General features: G+C 46.5%; 1 protein-coding gene across 1 annotated transcript in view; it reads left to right on the top strand.

Moving 5' to 3' along the window:
* Positions 1 to 20,416, top strand: part of SNX19 (sorting nexin 19) — a 48,304-nt gene extending 27,888 nt beyond the window's left edge. Inside the window, exons 9-11 of the mRNA XM_030538397.1 lie at positions 14,580 to 14,764; positions 16,083 to 16,170; positions 17,241 to 20,416. Coding sequence (XP_030394257.1) covers positions 14,580 to 14,764; positions 16,083 to 16,170; positions 17,241 to 17,376 — 409 coding nt within the window. The 3' untranslated portion in view covers positions 17,377 to 20,416. The remainder of the gene's footprint in view (positions 1 to 14,579; positions 14,765 to 16,082; positions 16,171 to 17,240) is intronic.
* The last annotated feature ends 1,792 nt before the right edge of the window (positions 20,417 to 22,208 follow it).

Genomic DNA, 22,208 nt, shown 5'->3' with positions numbered 1-22,208 from the left:
CACGATATTATAATAGCTCTTCTGGCTTAGGGACATAGGTGGGTATAAAGTATGAGATCTCCTAAACCATTAGGGCCAGAAAGGATTGCTGCATGCTGCTGGAAATGAAAATCCCAGCCCCAACTTGTCTCAGGGGAGAATGCTGCAGGTGAGGAGTGAGTTACATCAGCAGAGCTGTGAGTGGGTTCGGGGCTTGACCAGCAAAGAGTGCCACTGGTAAGAATTGAGGTTATGGCCAGAGCTGTGAGGTGGCCTGCAGAATTAGGGCCATTAAACTTCAAGTCGCTGCAATCAAAAGGACCTCATGGCTTATTCTGATATCAAAGCCTCTTTGCTGATGGTCCTCCCCTCGTTCAGTGGGGAACACGGCATGCAGCTGTGGTGATCTCCTGAGGTGATTAGGGACTGGCTGTCCCTTGGACTCTCTCAACTTGGTGTGCTGACAGGGGCTGCTGTATCTTCTCCCTGCCCCCTTGGCTTTGGGAACTGGGGCTGGAGTGGGTTGATGTCAGTCCAGCCATCCTGGGCACCTCTGAAAATACGAGTGTGATTCAAGGAGCTCATAACTTCGGGGGTTTGTTTTGTTTTTCAGTCTCTCTCACTAGCTCTTTCTGCCAGCACAGCTGATGAAAACAAATCACTTGTCAGCCTCCTTGCTCCTCTTGACTTTATACAGGACCACAGATGCACAGCATTGCCTGACCCTCTCAAACACCTCTCGCAAACCTGCTTGCTCACACTGCCAGGCTTTTTGGATGGGCCTAAATTCTTGGAGCACCTGCATTTTGTAGCTCCTTGAAGGCTGGGAACAGATGGCCTGAGGCAGGTGATTCAGCAGCTTGTCTGCCAGAGCCATCTGGAACACAGGGAAAGAGCAGAAGCGAATATCCAGTTGCGGAGACTGCAGCGTAGGCCTCCGCAAGGATCTCTGCCTGCCCTCCTCAGATGAGACACAAAACCAAGGTGCTTCCCTTTTATGACCATTTAAGACCCTGTGGCATTTTTAGAGGGCTTTGTCCTGGCTTCTGTCCTGTCCAGATTGCTAGATGGGTAAGTAACATTCCTCCCCCTGTTGGACTAAGGCACTGAGCAGTGCGACTAGCAGGCTGCTGGCTATGGCATCTCTTCCCAACACCAGAGACTGGAATGAACCTGAGTCTTGCTGCCTTTAGGATGTAACACAAGCGATCCAAGTGACTGCACAATTCTTTTCACAGTAAGGACACTTGCAGCCACTCTTTCCCCATGAAAGAAGCAAGAACTTTCCTGCTTCGAAAGCTGCACAACTACTTGCGCTCATGTTGCTTTTCCTAACTCATGTGCTTGGCCCCAGGATGCACAGTGCTGGGTGCCCTGAATAGATTCAATTGGCTCGTCCCTGTTCTGAGAGGAACCATCTGCCTAAGACAGCACTGGCTCTGTAATTGCTTTGGGAGGACTTAACAGGACACTAGCTCCCAGTCAGCTGCAGCTCCTTGGACCATGGCTGGTTATCACAGCCAGGCTCTCATCACTGCTAAACTAGAGGTAACACTTTTGATTTAGTTGGGGATTGGCCCTGCTTTGAGCAGGGTGTTGGACTAGATGACCTCCTGAGGTCCCTTCCAACCCTGATATTCTATGATTCTACTTAGCATGAAAATAGCTCCCTTGCTATCCTTCCCCAGCCAGGAGGAATGCAAATAGAGCCCAGTTGACTGGTGTTACAGTCTGACTTGGTTACTCCCACTGGCTGTTCAGCAGCAGGTAGGAGCTAGAGGCATTTATCCATGCCCACATAAGCAATTGATGCTACTGCAACCTGTTTGGGGAAGGATGGTGTCGCGTGGAGAGGAGAGTGCTGAGGAGGACTCCAGACAACCGCTCCGCAGAGGCCTGTCTCTTAGTTTTGTGTCTCGCTCCATACAGTGTGTTGAAATCCCATCAAATTGAATTCGAGGAGGCAGGGAGAGGTTTTGTGCTGGTCTTGACTAGCTCTGAATGGGAAATGTGACTGGTTCACTTCCTTTCTGTCCCACAAAACATGGAGAAAAAGCAACTAAGCCATGCAATGGTCCCAACATGTGAATCTTAAACCCTAGCTGGTGCCAAGCTTCATTTCCATTTGACTTTAACTTCTGGGAAAGGCTCTGCGGTAACAGCCCAGAGGCCATCTGCCCATCAGGATGCTGGAGTTTTTATTGTGATGTGGCCACCTCTCCACAAAGACCTAAACTGAGAACCCTCCAACCTTTCCCTCTTGCCCAAATTCCAAGGAATTTGGATGCGTAACTCCATCACTAAACCCTCTCTCATGTAAAATCACTTGCTGTCCATGAATGGTGCAGAAAGGCCTGTGTTTGGATGGAGGCCAGGTTCTGGGCCTGAAGTCTCTTGTTCCTGCACATTAACCCAATGAGTCCAGGATTCTGAATTCAAAGGGGAGTCTGAGAAAGTCTGGAAGGAGTCTAGATTGCTTATACCAGTGCAGATGTGCTGTGCCAATGTAATATGGGCTTACATTGGTTTGAAACTGGGATCAGCCACACTGGTACAGTGCATCTGCACAGGGGCGGAAACACAGGCACAGCTACATGGTATGGCTTGTAAATTAAACGATCTTAGACTCTTGTGCAGACTGGGGGATTGTGGTGGAATCTGTGTGTAAGGGAGTCTACCTTACACCATCTTCCATCTCAATTTGGCCCAGGTACCTATTTCTGTTTCCCAGGATGAGCTCTGTATGACAAGAGGAGAGAGAGAGAGAGAGAGAGAGAATGTGTGTGTGTGTGAGTGTGAGAGAGAGACACACAAAAATCACATTGGTTATTGACATAATCCAGTCCTCCCCAAAACCTGGAATTTTGGATCCACTCTTTTTGTCTCCGTCTCAAACAACTTTTTCTTCAGAAACTGTTCTTCCAAATTCAGCCGCTGGAAACAAGCAAACTCTGTGCTTTGATAGTAGTTACTGCATTGTTTTAACCATATCCTTTGTCCTTGGTTTGACTCTTCAAGAGTCATCACCTTAATAAGGGCTGATTTATCTCTTCTGCATGGGGTGGGAGATCAGCTATCATTTGGGAAGAGAGAAGAGAAAAGGGTTTGGGGGAAACAATGCTTCTCTCTTGTGGAAAAGAGCATTTAATTTCTTCTTTTTCTTTACCGGCTTGCAAAGGGTTAACAGTGCTTTTCCGTAGTTTATTTCTGAACTAGGCTAATGAAGCAATTTATGGCTCACAGAGACCGGCCTCTCCCTGGGGCGCTGTTAAGAGCTTCATTGGCTCAATAAACACTTGATGAAGACCTTATCAAAAGCAGGGGAACTTTCTGACTTCATGAAAAATGAAGGGCCTGGGCTTTTTTTTTTTTTTTTAATCCTCTGTTTCTTTCCCGTTCTCCCGCCTTCCATGGCTAGGGGAGTGATTCAGTTGCAGCTTTGGTGCTTTTATTCCTGGGGAAAGATTGAGAGCCCTAGAGGAATGAATCCTTCTGGCTGCATATCAAGTGCACCCCAGAGAGCAGCGGGGCAGTATTGCCCCCTCATACACACACTGCACCCAGTATCTCAAACCTGCGATCGAAGGCTGCTCCTGGTGGAGTCAGAGGGGAGAAGGAAAAGGCCTGATGCCCCATTGCCCTGCAACGTGTAGAGTCATTTACAACAGTATGTGTAAAGCCTCACCATTCTGACTCACTTGGTGTAAAGGAGACTGTTGTACTCGGATAAACTCACAAGGCTCGATTCACACTGGGCATAGCTCTACTCTGCCGTCTTCAGCGGAGCTGCTTCAGGTTTGCACCATGGCACGTGTGCGCTGTGGGTTTAGCAGGTGTGAAATTGGCAAGACAGTCTGTTCAACAGGAAAGCACTGAGCCCTGAAGGAAGGAGGCTGCTGCACTGCTGAACAAACACTTCATCATATTGTTCTCGGGCTGGGGGTACAGAACACATTGTTCGCAATTTAAACCACTGTAAACTTTTTACGGGGTAGCAAGAGACAAACGTTTCCAGTAATTCCAGGAGATGGTTTACTTCTTTTACTCTATTCTTGGCCAGCTCTTTAAAAGGGCTTAGGGTGCTTCATGTTCTTTGATTTATGGAGGGCTCTTTTTTTCTGTCTGTCCTCTGCAAACAATTCAGCAAACTGGACGAAGGCTGGTTTGCTCTGCAGGCATCGGATCCAAGTTTTCCAGCTCTGAGCTCCGTGTGTTTCTTTTGACAGCATGAGGGAGAAGCAAACACATAAATTCTGGTGATTGCAGCATCAGCAGGTGCTGAAAGTAGAGGCTGGCGGGAGGGGGAGGTGGGATATCTTCCTTCTTGATTTTCCATTCCTCTAACTGTTCCTGAAGCAATTGTTTCCTTGGCCATGTATCCTCATTTCTTTCCCCAGCTCCCGCCTCCAGTGGCTTTGGGAGTGATTCAGTTGCAACTTTGGTGACTTCAGTCATTTTTAAAAAAATCATTTTTATTGTGAGTGAACTTATTCCTGGGGAAGGATTGAGAGCGCTGAAGGAATGAATCCTCTTGGCTGCATATCAGGTGCACCTCAGAGAGCAGCAAAGCAGGATTACCCCTCCCCTCCCCACCCCGCCCAAACCAAAAAATCACATAAAAAAAATTCTACAAAGTCATGAATGCTACAGCGTTCTGCAGCTTTGTGCCTATGTTTTGGGCCATTGTTCCATTTGGATACCTTGAGTTAAGGATGGGCTTGTGGTTTAAGGCACTGGACTGGCATTTAGGAGATAGGCATTGAGAGAGGAAGGATTGTCCTGTGCTTATGGCACTAGACTAGTACTTGGGAGACCTGGCATCAGTTTCCTGTCCTCCACAGGCTTCCTGCATGACCTTGGGCAAGTCACTTAATCTCTCTCTCTGTCTCAGTTCCCCACCTGTGAAATGGGAGTAACAGCCCTGCCCAGCCTCACAAGGCTGATGTTAGGATTAACGTGTTAAAGACTGTGAGATGCTCAGATCCTAGGGGCTATGGTAATACAAATAACAATAATGCTATCATAAGATGCTTATCTAAATGGACAAGTTCAATCGAGCCATATTCTGTGGCCTTGGGTGAAGTGTCAGGGTAAAAGTCTTAATGGTTGGGAGACGCTCACATATACCATGGTGAAGTATATAGACACAGGTGTTCCCTCCTGACTAGGAAATTGTGTCAATAAAGGAAGTCTCTTCTCCAAAGAGGCTTTCTGAGGCTTTCCTTTGAGCTGGGGCAAGGTCAGGCAGGATTTTGGGGGCGTTAGTGAGGGTTGTTAAGGTATTCGTAAGGCACAGGTGTGATGAATCATGCTCATGTGTCCCTCGCTGTCATGGCTGGCTCAGGGATTTAAATAATCTGCAGCATATAGATGAAGAATACTGTTGTAGGTACTGAGACCCAGCGGTAGTGCATCTGGTTTAAGAAATAAAATTGTTCAGGTGCCTCTCTCTTACTGAGGAGGAGTGTGTATGTTTTTAAAAAGGGAATCTATGTACTTAGTGTTACAAAGGAAAAGAGAATGCTAGATAAAACATGAGACAGAGAGGTCTAATACCATAAGAATGCCCATACTGGGTCAGACCAAAGGTCCATCTAGCCTAGTAACTTGTCTTCTGATGGTGGCCAATGCCAGATGCTCCAGAGGGATTGAACAGAACAGGTAATCATCAAGTGATCCATACCCTGTCGCCCGTTCCCAGCTTTTGGCAAACGGACACTAGGGACACCATCCCTGCCCATCCTGGCTAATAGCCATTGATGGACCTCTCTTCCATTAACTTATCTAGTTCTTTTTTTATCCCTGCTATAGTCTTGGCCTTCACAACATCACAACCTGCTGCCTATTAATTTCATTTGGTAGCCCCTAGTTCTTGTGTTATGAGAAGGAGTAAATAGAACTTCCTTATTTACTTTCTCCACACCAGTCATGATTTTATAGATCTGTCATATCCCCCCTTAATCGTCTCTTTTCCAAGCTGAAAAGTCTGTCTTATTAATCTCTCCTCATATGGCAGCCGTTCCATACCCCTAATCATTTTTGTTGCCCTTTTCTGAATCTTTTCCAATTCCAATATATCTTTTTGAGATGGGGTGACCACATCTGCACGCAGTATCCAAGTTGTGAGCGTACCATGGATTTATATAGAGGCAATATGATATTTTCTGTTTTATTATTTATCCCTTTCTTAATTATTCCCAACATTCTGTTCTCTTTTTTGACTTCCGCTGCACATTGAGTGATTATTTTCAGAAAACTCTGCACAGTGACTCCAAGATCTCTTTCTTGAGTGGTAACAGCTAATTTAGATCCCATAATTTTATATGTATAGTTAAGATTATGTTTTCCAGTGTGCATTACTTTGCATTTATCAACACTGAATTTCATCTGCCATTTTGTTGCCCAGTCACCCAGTTTTGAGAGATCTTTTTGTATCTCTTTGCAGTCTGCTTGGGACTTAACTATCTTGAGTAGTTTCATATCATTGCAAATTTTGCCACTTCACTGTTTACCCCTTTTTCCAGATCATTTATGAATATGTTGAAAAGGACTGGGCCCAGTATAGACCCCTGGGGGACACCACTATTTACCTCTCTCCATTCTGAAAACTGACCATTTATTCCTACCCTTGGCTTCCTATCTTTTAACCAGTTACCAACCCATGAGAGAACCTTCTCTCTTATCCCATAACTGCTTACTTTGCTTAAGAGCCTTTGGTGAGGGACTTTGCTAAAAGCTTTCTGAAATCTAAATACACTATATCCACTGGATCCCCCTTGTCCACATGCTTGTTGACGTCCCCAAAGAATTCTCCTAGATTGGTGAGACATGATTGTCCTTTACAAAAACCATGTTGACTATTCCCCAACAAATGATGTTCATCTATGTGTCCTGACAATTTCATTCTTTACTATAGTTTCAACCAGTTTGCATGGTATTGAAGTCAGGCTTACTGGTCTGTAATTCCCGGGGTCACCTCTGGAGCCCTTTGTAAAAATTGGCATCACATTACCTATCTTCCAGTCATTTGGTATAGAAGCTGATTTAAATGATAGGTTACAGAGTAGTCCTGCAATTTCACATTTGAGTTCCTTCAGAACTCAGGTGAATACCATCTGGTCCTGGTGACCTATTACTGTTTAGTTTATCAGTTTGTTCCAAAACCTCCTCTAATGACACTTCAATCTGGGACAGTTCCTCAGATTTGTCACCTAAAAAAAGGGCTCAGATTTGGGAATCTCCCTCACATCCTCAACTGTGAAGACTGATGCAAAGAATTCATTTTTTGCCTAGTCAAAATAACCCTGGGAATACATTTGTCATGCTGAGTTTGGAATAACAATGCACTCTCGTTTCCCTCTGGAGTTTCAGATGGAGGTACTATTCCCTCACTTCTTGTCTCGAGCTGTTGTAGAGTGTTAATGTTGAACACCTAAGGGCTCTTGCGGTGATGCTGTACATGGGACAGAGGGATTCCCTCCTGGCCCTGCAGATGAGCTGTTTCTGTTCCTACAGAATTCTCAGAAACTTTTGCCAGGCGGTATGGATATATTTGCATCTCTCCTCGTGTGTCTCCATGTGTCACCATTCTCTTTGGCATATTGTACTACCTTGGTCTTGCTTTTTACTTTCCTGTTGTCTGGGAGGTGCATTAATTGGTCTCAAGGAATTCAAGTTTCTGTTCCTGAGCAGCTGTTCAGTCACTGATCGCGGGAGGAGGTGGCAAGGTGCTGCTCTGGGATTAATACGCTCTCCTTTCACCTCTTGCAAACGTGGGTTTGAAACCTGCTGGAGATTGTGATCTCAGAGCTTGTCGAGGTGTGGGGCTTCACTGGTTTAACTTAAGGGATATTGAATTGATTTAGCTAACTTAGTGCAAAAAAAACGGTGCGGGCACTTGTATTTCAGTTTAAAGCAGGCTTACTTCAGTTTAATTTACCTCCATTAGGAACAGATTTAAGCCAAACTGTAATAAGTCACTTGTCAATTAAAATAAGTGTCCACACAAGGGTTTGCAGTGTGTTAGCTAAATTGTTTTAAAAACAGGTTTAAGTTAAACTGGTACAACTCCTGTGTGTAGACAAAGCCTGTGTGACTCCCCTTTGAGCCTGCAGGGAAGCTTGACTGATTCACCGTACTCAGCCTTTTCCATCTGCAAGGAATCCAGCAGGTGGTCAGCCATGCTCCCTCTGAGGCACAGCAGCCCATCTTGCATTCAAGAGTCAAACGAGGTTTTAGTCCACACACAGCTACTTACCCCTCTCTGCTGACTCCCAGGGCAGTGCCTTCACCACATGGCCTTCCCATCTCAGCAGCACCCATTGCCTTTTGCTGGGGAATAGGATCACTCTATATGCTCATCCTCAAGCCCATGTTCCCCACCTATGGGGCTTTCATGTTTTATTCTGTCATGATGGGGCCCCTTCAGTTGACCTTGGAGTTCCATCCTAAGCCCTGGTATTAAACCAGCTCTTTTTTAGCAGCCACTTCATTCCTCCATCAGAAGCTATTTCAAACAGAGGATCCTTACAGCATGGGCAAGTTATGTGCCTCCAGACAAGAGGCCATGACCCATTGCCTCTGCATTCTGTCTCTTGACACTGGACATTTTCAGAGCTTTTTGGTATCTGATGCTCAGGGGTCACTTGCTGTCTATTTCAGGTCCCCTCTGCAACACAAGGAGATGGTTCAGTGATCGGTTTGTTTTAATTTCTTTTGGGGCCCTATTTCTGTATAAAATACCAGAGTGGAAATAGTAACTTATCAGCCATCCAAAATAAAGCCAGCTCTATTTGTGTTTGTCAGCAGGTTTATTTCTACCTGATTTTCTCTGTGTGTGTCTCGTCTGGGTATCTACCTCAAAATATTAGTGCTTTAATAGTGCAAAAAAATCACTCGTGAATTTAGCACTGGTGAAAGGTGCCAGATTCGCAGCTTTACACATTTAAGTTCATGCATGAGAAATATTAACCCTTAATTAGTGTGTGGCCTTGGTGTCTCTCTGAGGGCTGGATTTTAGCGCAATAGATCTGCTTGATGGCAATGTCAGCTTGCCACAGCAGTTTGGGATTGAGTCATCTGGGGTTTTCTATTAATTGATCTAACCTGCCTTACGCAGCAAATAAAATTGCTAAAGCAGAGCCATTTTTGCTCATCTACGTTTAATGATCTAAGATATTGCTCCTGTTTGCCAATAAGAACAGCCATACTGGGTCAGACCAAAGGTCTATCTAGCCCAGTATCCTGTCTTCCGACAGTGGCCCATGCCAGGTGCCTCAGAGGGAATGAACAGAACAAGTAATCATCAAGTGATCCATCTCCTGTTGCCCATTCCCAGCTTCTGGCAAACTGAGGCTAGGGATAGAGACACCTTTAGGCCGATTCCCCTTGAATCTGGCCCCACGCCTAAGAGGCCCCCGCGCCCAGCCAGAACATGGCAAGCCTGCGGCCCCACAACCCCCGTCGGACTGCAGCAAGTCCTGCAGTCCCGCTACCCCAGCCAGAGTGCCGGCCTGAGCACGGCAAGTCCCGCGGCCCCACTCCCCCGGCCAGAGCCCAGCAACCCCGCTACTCTGGCCGGAGCCCAGCAACCCCATGAACCACTTCCCCAGCGAAGCGCTGCAAGTCCCACAGCCCCGCTTCCCCATGCAGAGCTCAGCAAGCCCCGTCGCCCCCTTCCCCCAGCTGGAGAGCAGGCAGACAGCTCTAAGCACGCGGCCACACTCCCCCCGCTGGAGCGTGGCAATCCGAAGTGCCACCGAAGACTCAGAGCACTGCCCAGTGAGTACATGCCGCACGAATTGGGCCCCGCACTTGCTAAAGCCAGCCCTGGCTAGGGATACCATCCCTGCCCATCTTGTCTAATAGCCATTAATAGACCTATCATCCATGAACTTATCTAGTTCTTTTTAAAACCCTGTTATACTCTTGGCCTTTACAACATCCTCTGGCAAGGAGTTCCACAGGTTGACTGTGCATTGTGTGAAGAAATACTTCCTTTTGTTTAATATAATTTTGTGACTCCTAGTTCTTGTATTATGAGAAGGAGTAAATAACACTTCCTTATTTACTTTCTCCACACTAGTCATGATTTTATAGACCTCTGTCATATACCCTCTTAGTCATCTCTTTTCCAAGGTGAAAAGTCTGTATTAGTAATCTCTTCATACGGAATCTGTTCCATGCCCCTAATCATTTTTATTGCCCCTTTCTGTACCTTTTCCTATTCCAATATATATTTTTGAGATGAGGCAACTAGATCTGCACGCAGTGTTCAAGTGTGGGCATACCATGGATTGATATAGAGGCAATATGATATTTTCTGACTTATTATCTATCCCTTTTTTAATGATTCCCAACATTCTGTTCTCTTTTTTGACTGCTGCTGCACATTGAGTGGTTGTTTTCAGAAAACTCTGCACAATGACTCCAAGATCTTTCTTGAGTGGTAACAGTGAATTTAGATTCCATCATTTTATATGTATAGTTGAGATTATGCTTTCCAATGTGCATTACTTTGCATTTATCAACACTGAATTTCATGTGCCATTTTGTTGCTCAGTTGCCTAGTTTTGTGAGATCCCTTTGTAGCTCTTCGCAGTCTGCCTGGGACTTAACTATATCTTGAGTAGTTTTGTATCATCTGCAAATTTTGCCACCTCACTGTTTACCCCTTTTTCCAGATCATTTATGAATATGTTGAATAGGACTGGGCCCAGTACAGACCCCTGGGGGACACCACTCTTTACCTCTCTCTATTCTGAAAACTGACCTTTTATACCTACCCTTTGTTTCCTATCTTTAATCAGTTACTGATCCGTGAGAGCACCTTGCCTCTTATCCCATGACAGCCACTCTCAGGGAAGGAATGTGCTGAGTTAGATGGAACCCATGTCCAATTTTTGTCTAGCATTTCCTACCTTCCCAGCCTTTTTTTTTTTTTTGGTAGATCCACCCTTTAATGGGATGGTAGAAGGGAGCCCCCATTGGCTGTGCCACAGTTGTCCCTTCATTTTCTTTTTCTCCTCAACTTGTGTCTCCCCTTTCTTTCTTTCTTTTTCTCATCTTGCTTTCTCATGTTGATTCTTTTTAGTCCTCTCTTTGTGAGGCTTGCCCATCTTTCTAGTCCCCAGCCCATGGGAGCCGACAGATTGTTTGGAACAGTGGAGCCCATTGGAGATCAAAAGGATCCAGGACGTGTGCTCTTGCAGCTCAGCACAACTGGGACAGCAGGCTGCATCCTTAGCCATATGAGCTGCTCCTGAAACTGGCTGCATTAAGGGCTGCCTTAGGAGCAGGGTGGAAACTTGGGCACCTTTTGAAGAGCTATCTGCTGCTTTGCCCACCGCAGCAGGAGCACAGGGAGGTGTGAATCTGGATCAGCCCTCTCCTCTCTTCCTGCACCCTGTCCCCAATTTGGGAAGCACAGAGCTAGACTGAAAATAGAAAATCAAAGAGTGTAATAAATAACCCCCTCCCCATCCTAGGCTTTATAATCACAATATCTATGGCCTGTAACCATTTGCACATCCTGTCCCCCAACTGGATGAGAGTAAGTCTTCAGAGTCAGGCTTACGCTGCTGATACTGACGATCTCACATTCAAAATTAACTTTCTGCAACATTTGCTTTAAAATTTCCCTGTCGGTGATGTTCCAGCCAGGAAACATGTTTGCTCTTCATAGGAAGCAAGCACATAAAAGTTATTGAACTTAATGGAGATTAATCCAATGAAGAATTTGATCTAACATCCCTGGAAAGATCCTTGGCCTGAATCCTGAGCTTTAACCCGACATCCCCGACGTTCTGCGACCCTCTCAGACAATGGAAATCTATTAATTAGTCTGATTTTAAGTATGGCATTGCCCCTAAAGTAGGTGCAGTTCCACACCTGGAGAACCATGTCTGTTGGTTGTGGTTGACCCTACCATTACCAACTAAGCATGACTAGCAAGATTTTAAAGATTTTAAAGTGTGCTGATGCTGGGGGCAAAGTTGGGTACAAGCCAACACACTTTCAAACGTCACTGTTGCCCTAGTTGGTGCTCTTGTTACCTTGCGCTCTAAGTCTGGTGCAAACTAGCCTATTGATCCCAAGGGCGTGCTCAGATAGCATAAGAAGGCTCTGATTCTGGTTGGAATCACAGGGCACTGTGGCAATACACAGAGAAGCACTGCTGATGGGGCAGCTGGGGAAAACGTACCAAGTCTCTGGGATAACCATCCAGCTGCCCCGGAGGAGTGCCAGGAACAGGCCTGTTTTGAGCGGGATTACAAAGACCTTACAGCTCTGGAACCAAGATTGGTTTTATTTTCTTCTCTTCTTTATGTTAATTCGTAGTTATTAACCGGCGTGCACGTGCGCATATGTATACGTGTGCACGTGGGTGCCTGAAAGCCTGTTGATAGGGAGATGTATTCCTTAGGGCATAAGGCAGGGGCACATAAGGAATGATATCACTGTAGCCCTGCCCCTTGACAACCATTGGTACTATCCAGAGTTTTCTCCCTCAGTTACCTTTGAGTGTTTCTATTCTTAGTGCCGCTCTTGTTCTGTCCACTTGTATTTGGAAGCCAGGAAAGAAGCCCTTGGCCAGCATGCCCAAGCTGAGAAGAATGCAGACAGTCTGGCAGAGCGCAGGTTAAATAAAGTTTGTCTTGGCAGGACCCAGCTCTTGGATGTGCTACAAGCCACTGGAGCATAGTGATGATGGAATTACAAACACCAGCACAGGCTGCCAAATGGGACAGGTCTCCCGACACTGCTCGTGGACTGCTATCTGCTGGGACTCTGTGGGTATGTCTACACAGCAACTAGACAGCCACGGCTTCCGATGCCAGTCAGCTTGGGCTTGCAAGGCTTGGGCTGCTCGGCTGTTTCATTGCTGTGTAGACTTTCAGGCTCGGGCTGAATCCCAGACTCTAGGACCACAGGAGGTGGGAAATGAAAGGCCTGGAGAAATTGCAAGCTTTCCCCATAGTCAACACTCCACTGATTCCTGTGGAGCCCTCTGCTGGCACAGACTGAGGAGAGAGGGGCTGCAAGTTTCCCACCACTGGCGGTATGGTACTGGTCTTTTCAGTGCCTTGGAGCTGAATCCTGGTTCTGCTCAAGTCAGTGGGAGTCTTGGCATTGACATGAGCCGCATCAGGATTAAGATCATGCTACTCCAGGAGGCTGAAAGGGTTCCACCCTGCATGGCTGATTTTTGCGGGCAGGGAGAGCTCCGAAGCTGATGGCTGGCTGACTGCAGAAGCATGTTTCTGGTACTTGGGAGAGTGCTGTAATGTCTTGGAGTCTGGGGATGTGTGGGTGGTGTCAATGAACCTTTCCTGCACTGGCTGTACATGCCTCCCGGCTCCTAGCCGGAATGACATTCCCGTGGCTGTAGCCTTAGGATTTGCAGGTTGTTACCATATAAAGGGCACAGTCCTGTGCCAGCAGGAGGTCCAGTGTGAAGTTTTTTTGGAGGGTACATAACTTTCCTTTTAATAGATATACGGCATAGATTTTTGGATGCAAGTTGCAATGATTTCACTGCCTTCCATTGGTGGAGAGGAGCAGAACTGAGGAGGAGGGGAGGGAAAGCCAGCAAAGGAGATGAATACAAAACACAAGGACAGCTTCACCTCCTGGCCCTAGGAAGTTATAGCTTTGGTCTTAAGAACTAGCATTACTAAAGACCTTCAGTTGTCTCCTTAATGTCCTCTGGCCCCTTCTATTCCCAAGCATTTCCCCTTAGCCTTTACTCACTCTCCCCAACCCAAATGAGGGCTGGCTTTTGGCACAAGCAATGGCAAAGCACCACGAGGTCCTGCGTTGACTTTCTCTACTAGCAGTGGGGCAGGACGGGGAAGGCACACAACACCAAACCAGATTCCCTCACCAGGCTGTGCTGGCAATGGGATCAGGATGGGGAAGAAAACTGGTAATACAACATACTCCCCTCTGCCATCACATCTTAGGGGATGTTGCTGCTTGGGTGAAGCATCAAGAATGCCTGTTTTTGGCTTCGGCTGAGGGGGATCAGGCTGGTCTCTGAGCTGGGTTGATTCTGAAATCAAAAGCGTTAAAGATGCTCTTGGCGATAAGGCACCAGACGTAGAGCAAGGAGCCCTGGGCTCTACTCCCATATGTGCCATAATCTGCCCTCAAACCATTCGTTAAGGGCTAGAGCAATCCACAGGCTTCAAGGGCTAGTCTGACCTGTACAGCACAGGTCTGGGTCCCATCGGGGGCCAGCTTCATGAGTAGTTGTATTGATGTCATGTGAGTAACTCCTCCCCAGTGCAAGCAAGGGCGTCCCTAATCTGGCCCTTGTGCTCTGTGCCTGCGTTTTCCCATCTGTAGAATGGGGGTATCCATCTCTGCCTGCCTCACAGGTGGGTGAGGAGGAGCAGCTAATTATTGGCTGTGAAGTGGCTGTGATACCCTGTGGGCTGTTGATATGAAAGGGGTAGCATTTTATAAAGCCCATCATCCCTTCTTCAGGAGACCCAGATCAGCGGGTGGCTCAAGAGCTAATTCCCACTGTAGCCGTCTTTCACCTTTCTCTCTCTCTCTCTCTCTCTCTCTCTCTCTCTCCCCTTGCCTGCCTGCAGATGGCTGGAAGTGCAGGTGACTAACCTGACCTGCACTCAGCGCTGGGTCCAGTACCTCCAATTGCTGCAGGAATCCATATGGCCCGGGGGAGTCTTACCAGCGATGCCTAAACCTTTCAGGACACAGGAGCAGAAGGAGGCAACGGCACAGCAGGCCTTGCAGAGCCTGATGGGACTCCTTCCTGGTGAGTTTGCCATGCAATAAACACCCAAGGGCCTCTAGCTATGGTATCTGGATAACGGGCCTTGGCTCTTTAGGGATCAGGCTCTGAAAACCATTCCACCACTTCGCTATGTCAGAGAGAAGGTGTGATAGTGACTCCTGGAGCCAATGCTTAATGTGTCGCAGGTGCTGAGCACCATGGGCTGTGAGCACTGCAAATGAATGGGAGTTTGTCATAGGCTCATTGGCCACCCCTGAGAACAGGGCAGAGCAGAGGGCTGGGGAGCCCTACAAGGGAATGCATTGCATTGTTACCTCTAGAGATCTGGTTTCAGAGCATGAGAGAGCCTGCTTGCATTTACCCACATGTGCTATCGGAGGCATGGACTTGAAGACGTCTCTTCTTTGCCCCCCTTTGGTGTGTTTAGTGTGAAACACTTTGGAAAATAGCAATTCTTGCTCTCTAAACTCCCTGCAGTTTTAACACCATTGTCAGCCGCAGCAAGATCCAAGACCTGGCAAATTCACATCACCTGAGGAGTTAAATGACCCATCAATAAGGCTCCCACTACTTCCAAGTGAACAGCCACTGTGCTGCCCCAGAGTTACTTGAGATAATTCACACAGTTGTCTCTACAAAGTCCAGGACTCTGAGGGAGAGAGGGCCTGCCATTTGGTGATTTCTAAATACAGGCCTCTTCCTCTCCCTCCTTTACTACTGGCCACTTAGTAGGAGATGCTTTTCCATCAGAGCCACTCACTAGGGAGCCAGCGCCCCAGCAGAGCAAGAAGGTGCTGTTGCACTGAAGGTACTATCTTTCAGAGGAGGTATAGAACAGAATTCTTTCTGCTATAATTAAAAAAAAATGGGGTGCTTTTCCACATGACTACAATCATTAGCCCTGATATGCTGGCCAGATGGTGTTCATTTACATTTCCCTCTGTTTTAGAACAGCTGCTGTGTGGTCCACACCAGAGGTGGCTGCATTTCAGAAGTGGGTGAAGTAATCCATTTGTGGATAATCTGTAAAGCATGTTAAGATTCTTCTCCATCTGCTGTTTATTATAATTAACCAGAGGTTGTCTCTTTGGTCCGGAAGCTCTCTTCTACATTTGGTTCTAGAGCTGTCCAATATGTCTGGTATTAAGATTGGGCTTTAAGATGTGTGTTTTCCTGGTATTTTTCCAAGTCGGGGGAGGGGGAGCATCACTTTTTGGGACATCTAATCAGATATAAAAGCCCTTTAAAATCCCCTGAGTTCCTAAACAAGTGCAAAGTGCCCTGTATTGTAATTGAGGTAGGGGTTTTTAAAGACAAAGTGTCTCTCTGATGTTAACAGACTTAATTCTGGAAATCCTTGGGACAAGCAGATGTCGACTGAGCTGGAACCTGGTCCTTGAGTCACTACATCAACCCATCATGAACAGGTAGCCTTGACAACGGGGCCGCCTTAGCCTCCATAGGCCATGGTCATTGCTATGCATAAACCAAGTACTGCATCGCGCGGTGGACTCCCTTGAAAAAAACGACTGGTTAGGAAGTTTCCGATGATGAAGAATCACACTGGAATGAGTAGACTCTTTCAGACCAAGGGGGATCACTGTAAAAGTTCAACTCCTGAGGCTTTGACATGAGGTGACGATTAGAAAATGTCAACCTAAACATGCTATGAATTAGCTCAGCCGATCTGCTGATTTCATTGATACAAATAGTGCAGCAGGAGACGAAGCCAGACCCAATCTGGGATTGTCCCATTGTTGAAAAGGCTTTAAGTTTGGTTGTGACTACACTACAGGTGTGATTTCCCCTGCTTGCGTACACGTGCTCACACTAGCTCCCATCAAGCTAGCATGAGTATAAATAAATGTGTGGCCGCAGTAGCATGGGTCATAGTAGCGGAGGCATGGCTGAGCTGTGCCGGGTACATACCCACCAGTTTCTGGCAGGTTTACACTCTGGATAGCTCAGAATACCTCTGCTGCCGCTGGCTATGTTGCCACAGCTACACTGCTCTTTATACTTTATAGCTTGATCAGAATCAAAATCGTCCCCATGGGCAGAGCCGGGCAGGAAGTCATATTCAGAGCTTTCATGGGCATGCAGTGGATGTGTTGCATACACAGATGGCACGCCACTGAGCATTATGTAAAAATATATTATGCATCTCTGAGCTCCTCTGGTGCATTCTGCGTACTAGTCCTTCTTTCTGGGACTGATTCTAACCTTCCAAACTTCTCAGCAGCATCAGGTAACTACTGTTCCGGGGGGAAAAAATCACCCACCCATTGAAGCATTTCCTCCTCTTCTTGTGTGTGGGATTTTTCCCCCTCCCTTACCCCAGCCTGGGGCTCTACGGTGAATTTGGCCTCTAATGGCTGCCTTGTACACAGGTGCACAGCATGCTTGAGTGAATGCGGACTTCCCTCTGTTAGCAGACATGGCAGACTTCTGTCTCTTTTCATTGATGAGCCTATGTTTTCTCCTCTGTCTCTTTCAGGCACTTGGTATACCGCCTCTCGGACATCCTGCTGGAATTTTTGATACTTAATAACTCCAGTGATGGTCCCAAAACAACAGCTGTAACTTCATCTGTTTCAAACAGCCCCGAGACAGCAAGCATTTCCCCACATTAACCAGGGCTGCTGTTGCCAGTGACAAAGAAGAATGGGCAGCAGAGAAAATAATTCATAGGCATCAGGCGACTGGCATTCAGTGTTTGCTGGACAGAGCTGGAAGTTTCTTAATTAACTACCCCAGCTGGTCCAACATGAGGCTTCTTTCAGGCTTCTCCTTGTTGGTGGGGTAACTGACTATGCCCAGTGTGAGCAGATGGAGATGTTTGTGTGTAACATTCGTTTCCATTCCATAACTCACGTGATGGAGAGCAAGGAGCTCACGGCGGAAAAGCACCTGATCTCTCTTGGGGCAAGCAGGCTGCTAAGTGAGGCCAGGCCAGCCACAAATCCTACTTGGATGTAATTTCATGCCCTTACCTTTGTCTCTTGAATCTGAGTAGTCCTGACCCAGAATGGTCGGTGGCACAACAGGGTTGGTTCAAGGCCTTTGGGCCCTGGCACTGATGTGCAGAGACATGACCCCAGGATGTCTCATCATCTGAACTCCCATTGACTCGCATGCCATATAAGGCAAAGAGAAGAAGGATTGCAGCTCTTATCCCTAGTGAATAAATTCACCACTTAGCTCCTCATTGAGCAAAGGCTGCACGGTGCTGAGATTCCTGCCTGACCTCCTGTTCAGGGTGGATGTCTGCGTGGAGAAATCCTCCTGCCATACCTGTTCCTTCCTGGAAAGATGAGACAGAGACAAGAAGACATCCCCAGAGGGAGTTCATGCCTTTGGTGCTTTCCATCCAAATCTATGGGAACTCCAGAGTGATGGGTAACAAGCAGAAAGCTCCTGCCTTGCCTTAGGGGCAGGGGAAAGTGCCTCACACCATTGCAACTCCAAGATCATCTTGTTTCAAGATCCCTCATTGCCCAGGCTGAGGAGAGGGATCTGGGGTGAAACAGAACAGGAGGGCACCACATCCATCCCTAAGTCATCTGCCTGTGCAGGGAAAATTGAAGATTATGGGGCAATGGCTCCCCCACCCCATGTTGTCTTGTAAGTGGGGATTGTTAAGGGTCCTGGGGTTACAATGCAGGCACCACACCACAGATAAGCAGCAGCTTCTTTAGCATGAAGGCCAGGTACTGTTTGGAAACTGAGACCGTCCCTGATCTCAGCTTCACCAGAGGATCTCTATCATTGATTCGTGGGCTACTCTGTGGAAGAAAGGAACTGATTCATATGAGGCACACGGGCAATAAAATAGTTTCTATAACCATAGACTGCCTCTTACAGCAAATTCTTGGAGATCCATCACCTCACTGGTGCTCAAAGGAGTTTATCATACAGCTCTCATTGGTAGCTAAGTGGGAGGATGGCTAAAGCAGGCAGTGGGTGTCCAGACTCCAGGGTTCCATCCCCAGCTCTGCCCTGACTTGCTGTGTGACCATGAGCAAGTCACTTTAACCTTGTTGTGCCTCAGTTTCCCTAGCTGTAAAATTGGGAGGGATATTGTTAGGGTTGATCTATTGTTTGCATAGTGCTTTAGAGACCAGGTATGTTGTAGAAGCAGCACATAGTGGTATTATGTATCTATCGCCAATCACTGTACGATGCCCCAGGGTAACACTCTCTACAGCATACCAAAGGCATCATGGGCTTATGGTGCCCCGCTGTTGAATTAATGTTAAAGCAGATGAACAGGGCATATGAGCATCAACAAAAGTATTTGCATTTCATTCAGCTTATGGGCCACATTTCACCAGGTCCCAAGCGACAGCATTGGACTTTTTCATCCAAGAGGACCCTGCTTCCTGTGATTCTTGACAGTTTTAAATAGGTAATGGGGGAGAGCTGGCATGAGAGAGGCCTGCACGGTCATGACGATCATTTCCATTCTACACTACATCCCAATGTGCTTGTCCTCTCTTACAAGTGTTACACTCAATTACCCACGAACTGAAAGGGAAGAGCATTAGCCTGTCACACGAGCCCACTAGGCCCCAATCATTGTGCTGGATTTGGGTGTGCATCATTTTCATTGTAGTGGACATTTAGCCGTAGGAGTGAGTAACACTAGTGCAGGTAGCCTTGAAGACACAGACCCTGCTCTTTCCAGAGGGAGACAGCTGCAGTCTCCTGTGTGGGTATCCACCCTTTGGTGTGTGTACTGCCTACAAGTATGTGAATGGTATAAACACTAAGGGAGTGGGATCATTTAGGATGGTCTGGGGGAGCCCAAAAGCTAAGGAGGACTCAGATGAAATTTAGCAAAAGGAAGTTTTAGTCTGTCTATGAGCAAAAACTTCCTAACCAATGCCATGATCTCTTAGGAGAAGGAATAGCCTCCCAAGTGGAAAGGGCGAAAGTCCATTGTTTGAGTCATTTAAGACTCAATCTGGGTAAAGAATTGGAGAACATACCATAGGGGACAGTCCATCCCACAGTGGCAGAAAGTATGGAGTAGAAAGTGGGATCCAATAGGTTTTTCTGTCTCCAATTTCTCTTTGTTATTCTTAGGCCATAGGTTGCCCTTCAGCATCCCATTTCACTTCTTCCTCCTCAGTCCCTGGCTTGCTATTTTGTTCTTCTGTCCCATAATTTTGGTTTACAGCATATCCTGACCTGCTTTTCCCTAAGGGAGTCTAGGAGAGGCCCTAAGAGAAGAGGCCATCAGCCACAATCTGATGTAACATTATTGAGCCCTGTTGCAGGTCTGGCTAGGGGCTTCCCTGTTTGTTTGTTTTTTGGTCTGCTGCATGGACATAACCTCATGTATTGGATGTCTCAGGTCGTACCCAATGTAAACCAGAGAGGACAAAATAAAAAGACTGGTTGATGGGTTAATCACTCACCTATAAATCAGATCCTGCAGTGTCAGAGGGGAGTAAGGGGGTGATATTTGCAGTCCTTAAAGCCATGGAATATAGGATTGGACAGGAAAGAGGGTGAGCCTAGGGTTCTCACCTGTTGAGAGGGTTTGAATATTCTATCTTGAACTCTGAGGTTACCTGAAGGCAGCTTTTCATGAATATATAGAATCATAGAATATCAGGGTGGGAAGGGACTGTATCTAGTCCAACTCCTGCTCAAAGCAGAACCAATCCCCAGACAGATTTTTGCCCCAGATCCCTAAATGGCCCCCCTCAGGGATTGAGCTCACAACCCTGGTTTTAGGAGGCCCATGTGTAAACCATTGAGCTATCTCCCCCCCTTAAAATCTGTTGCCATTCATCATATGAGGCATATGGAGTGAGTTCCTCTTGCAGACTGTGAAGGATATAGCCAGAGACCCGGCACTTCAATGGGAGTCTAGTGTCAGTGCGTTGCAGTTGTAATGTGCTATTGCTTTGTGCTTGCGCTGTGCTATCCCTTTGTCCATGGATCTCCAAGCCTCTTTCCACACCTACCATTTGCCTTTGGGGCAGGGACTGTCTCTCACTATGTGTATGTACAGTACCTAGCGCAACAGGACCCTAATCTTTGTTGGGGCTTCTAGACTATACCATAATATAAATAATAACTATTATACCTAGAAAGGTAACAACTTCTCATTTAAGTACCAGCAAAAATAACTGCTGCATACTTAACCAAGAATTGTAATTCTGCACCAAATCCCCATGTCTTCACCTGGATACAAAAACTAACCACCAACTATATGTGGATTTACTAGTGTATGATAATATTGAAACACATACTTGTGTATAACTATTGTCCCAAATACCTGTATATATCAATGTAGACAAAGATTGTACCATGTGACTTGTGCTCTTATTGTAATCTGTATATAATAATACCTTACCTAAAAATGCATACCTGCTTGTGGATTTAAAATGTGTATTTCCTGGGAAATATCCCTATAAACCACACTCTTTGAAGAAAGAAGAGAATAAAGCAGGGAGGATGACAAGCAAAGGCTGAGGAGAGATGAGGGAGTGGGTTAACAGTGTGTCCCAGAATGTAGGCTGCAAATCCTTGCATAGAGGAGACTGCAGTAGTTTGGAATTGTAAAGAGCCACCAGCTTTTGCTGTGCAAATATTGGCCAGTTTGAGTAGAGAGAATAGTGCTGCTGTTTTCACCAGCTCACATGCCTTTATGTGATGGTGACTGATAATTAAAAGCAAAAAGGAGGAGAGAGCTAGCAAAGAAAAATTCCAACTAAGAATTAAAATATTAGGTTGAAAAAAAAGGGGAGAAATTGTATACAACTAAGCGCTTGGGTCATATATTATTGCAGATTAGCTTTGCCACAGAAAGATCCCATATGCTCTATGAAATCCCATTACCTATGAGTAAGAGAACATTTGCACAGCACATGTGGCAGGGAGAGCTGCTGGAGCCAAGTTCCCTTCCATAATATCCACCCTAGGGTAGATTGGTCTATTTCCAGTGTCAACAGCTCGAGGATTAAGTACTTATCTCTTTGCAGAACACTGGATAATTAATACCAGATCCAACTGGGGGCTACACTCCACAGAACTCGCTTGGAGCTATATCCCTGGCTGAATGTTAATCTAACGTGCCCGAAGGACTATGCACAATGGGGCATGGTTTCTCACTGCACCAGATGTGCAGGCATGGCTTGCTGGAATAGACAAGTGATGTACTTGCCTTCTAGGGTGAATAACTCGCAGCTGCACCACTTTGTGCTGGGATAGCGTCAGAGCGCTGCAGTCGTCACCTAGGGCTGCAGGACGTGGGGATGATGATGACTTCTTAGGAGGCCTTTCCCTCCACCTGAGTACGGGAATGATGGTGCTCGTGGGTGCGGGGACTGATTTGCCATCTGTGGGGTGAGATGTGAAACCCAGGCCTTTACCACTTCTGGCCAGGGAAGAGTTCATAGTTTATTTAGTTATTTATCTTATTTAATAATACAGTTATCCTGGACAAAAT

This window comes from Gopherus evgoodei, chromosome 19 (genome assembly GCF_007399415.2).
Source record: "Gopherus evgoodei ecotype Sinaloan lineage chromosome 19, rGopEvg1_v1.p, whole genome shotgun sequence".
Lineage (NCBI taxonomy): Eukaryota > Metazoa > Chordata > Testudines > Testudinidae > Gopherus > Gopherus evgoodei.
Note: the sequence above shows the minus strand (reverse complement) of the source record. Positions and strands in the feature narration are given on the sequence as shown.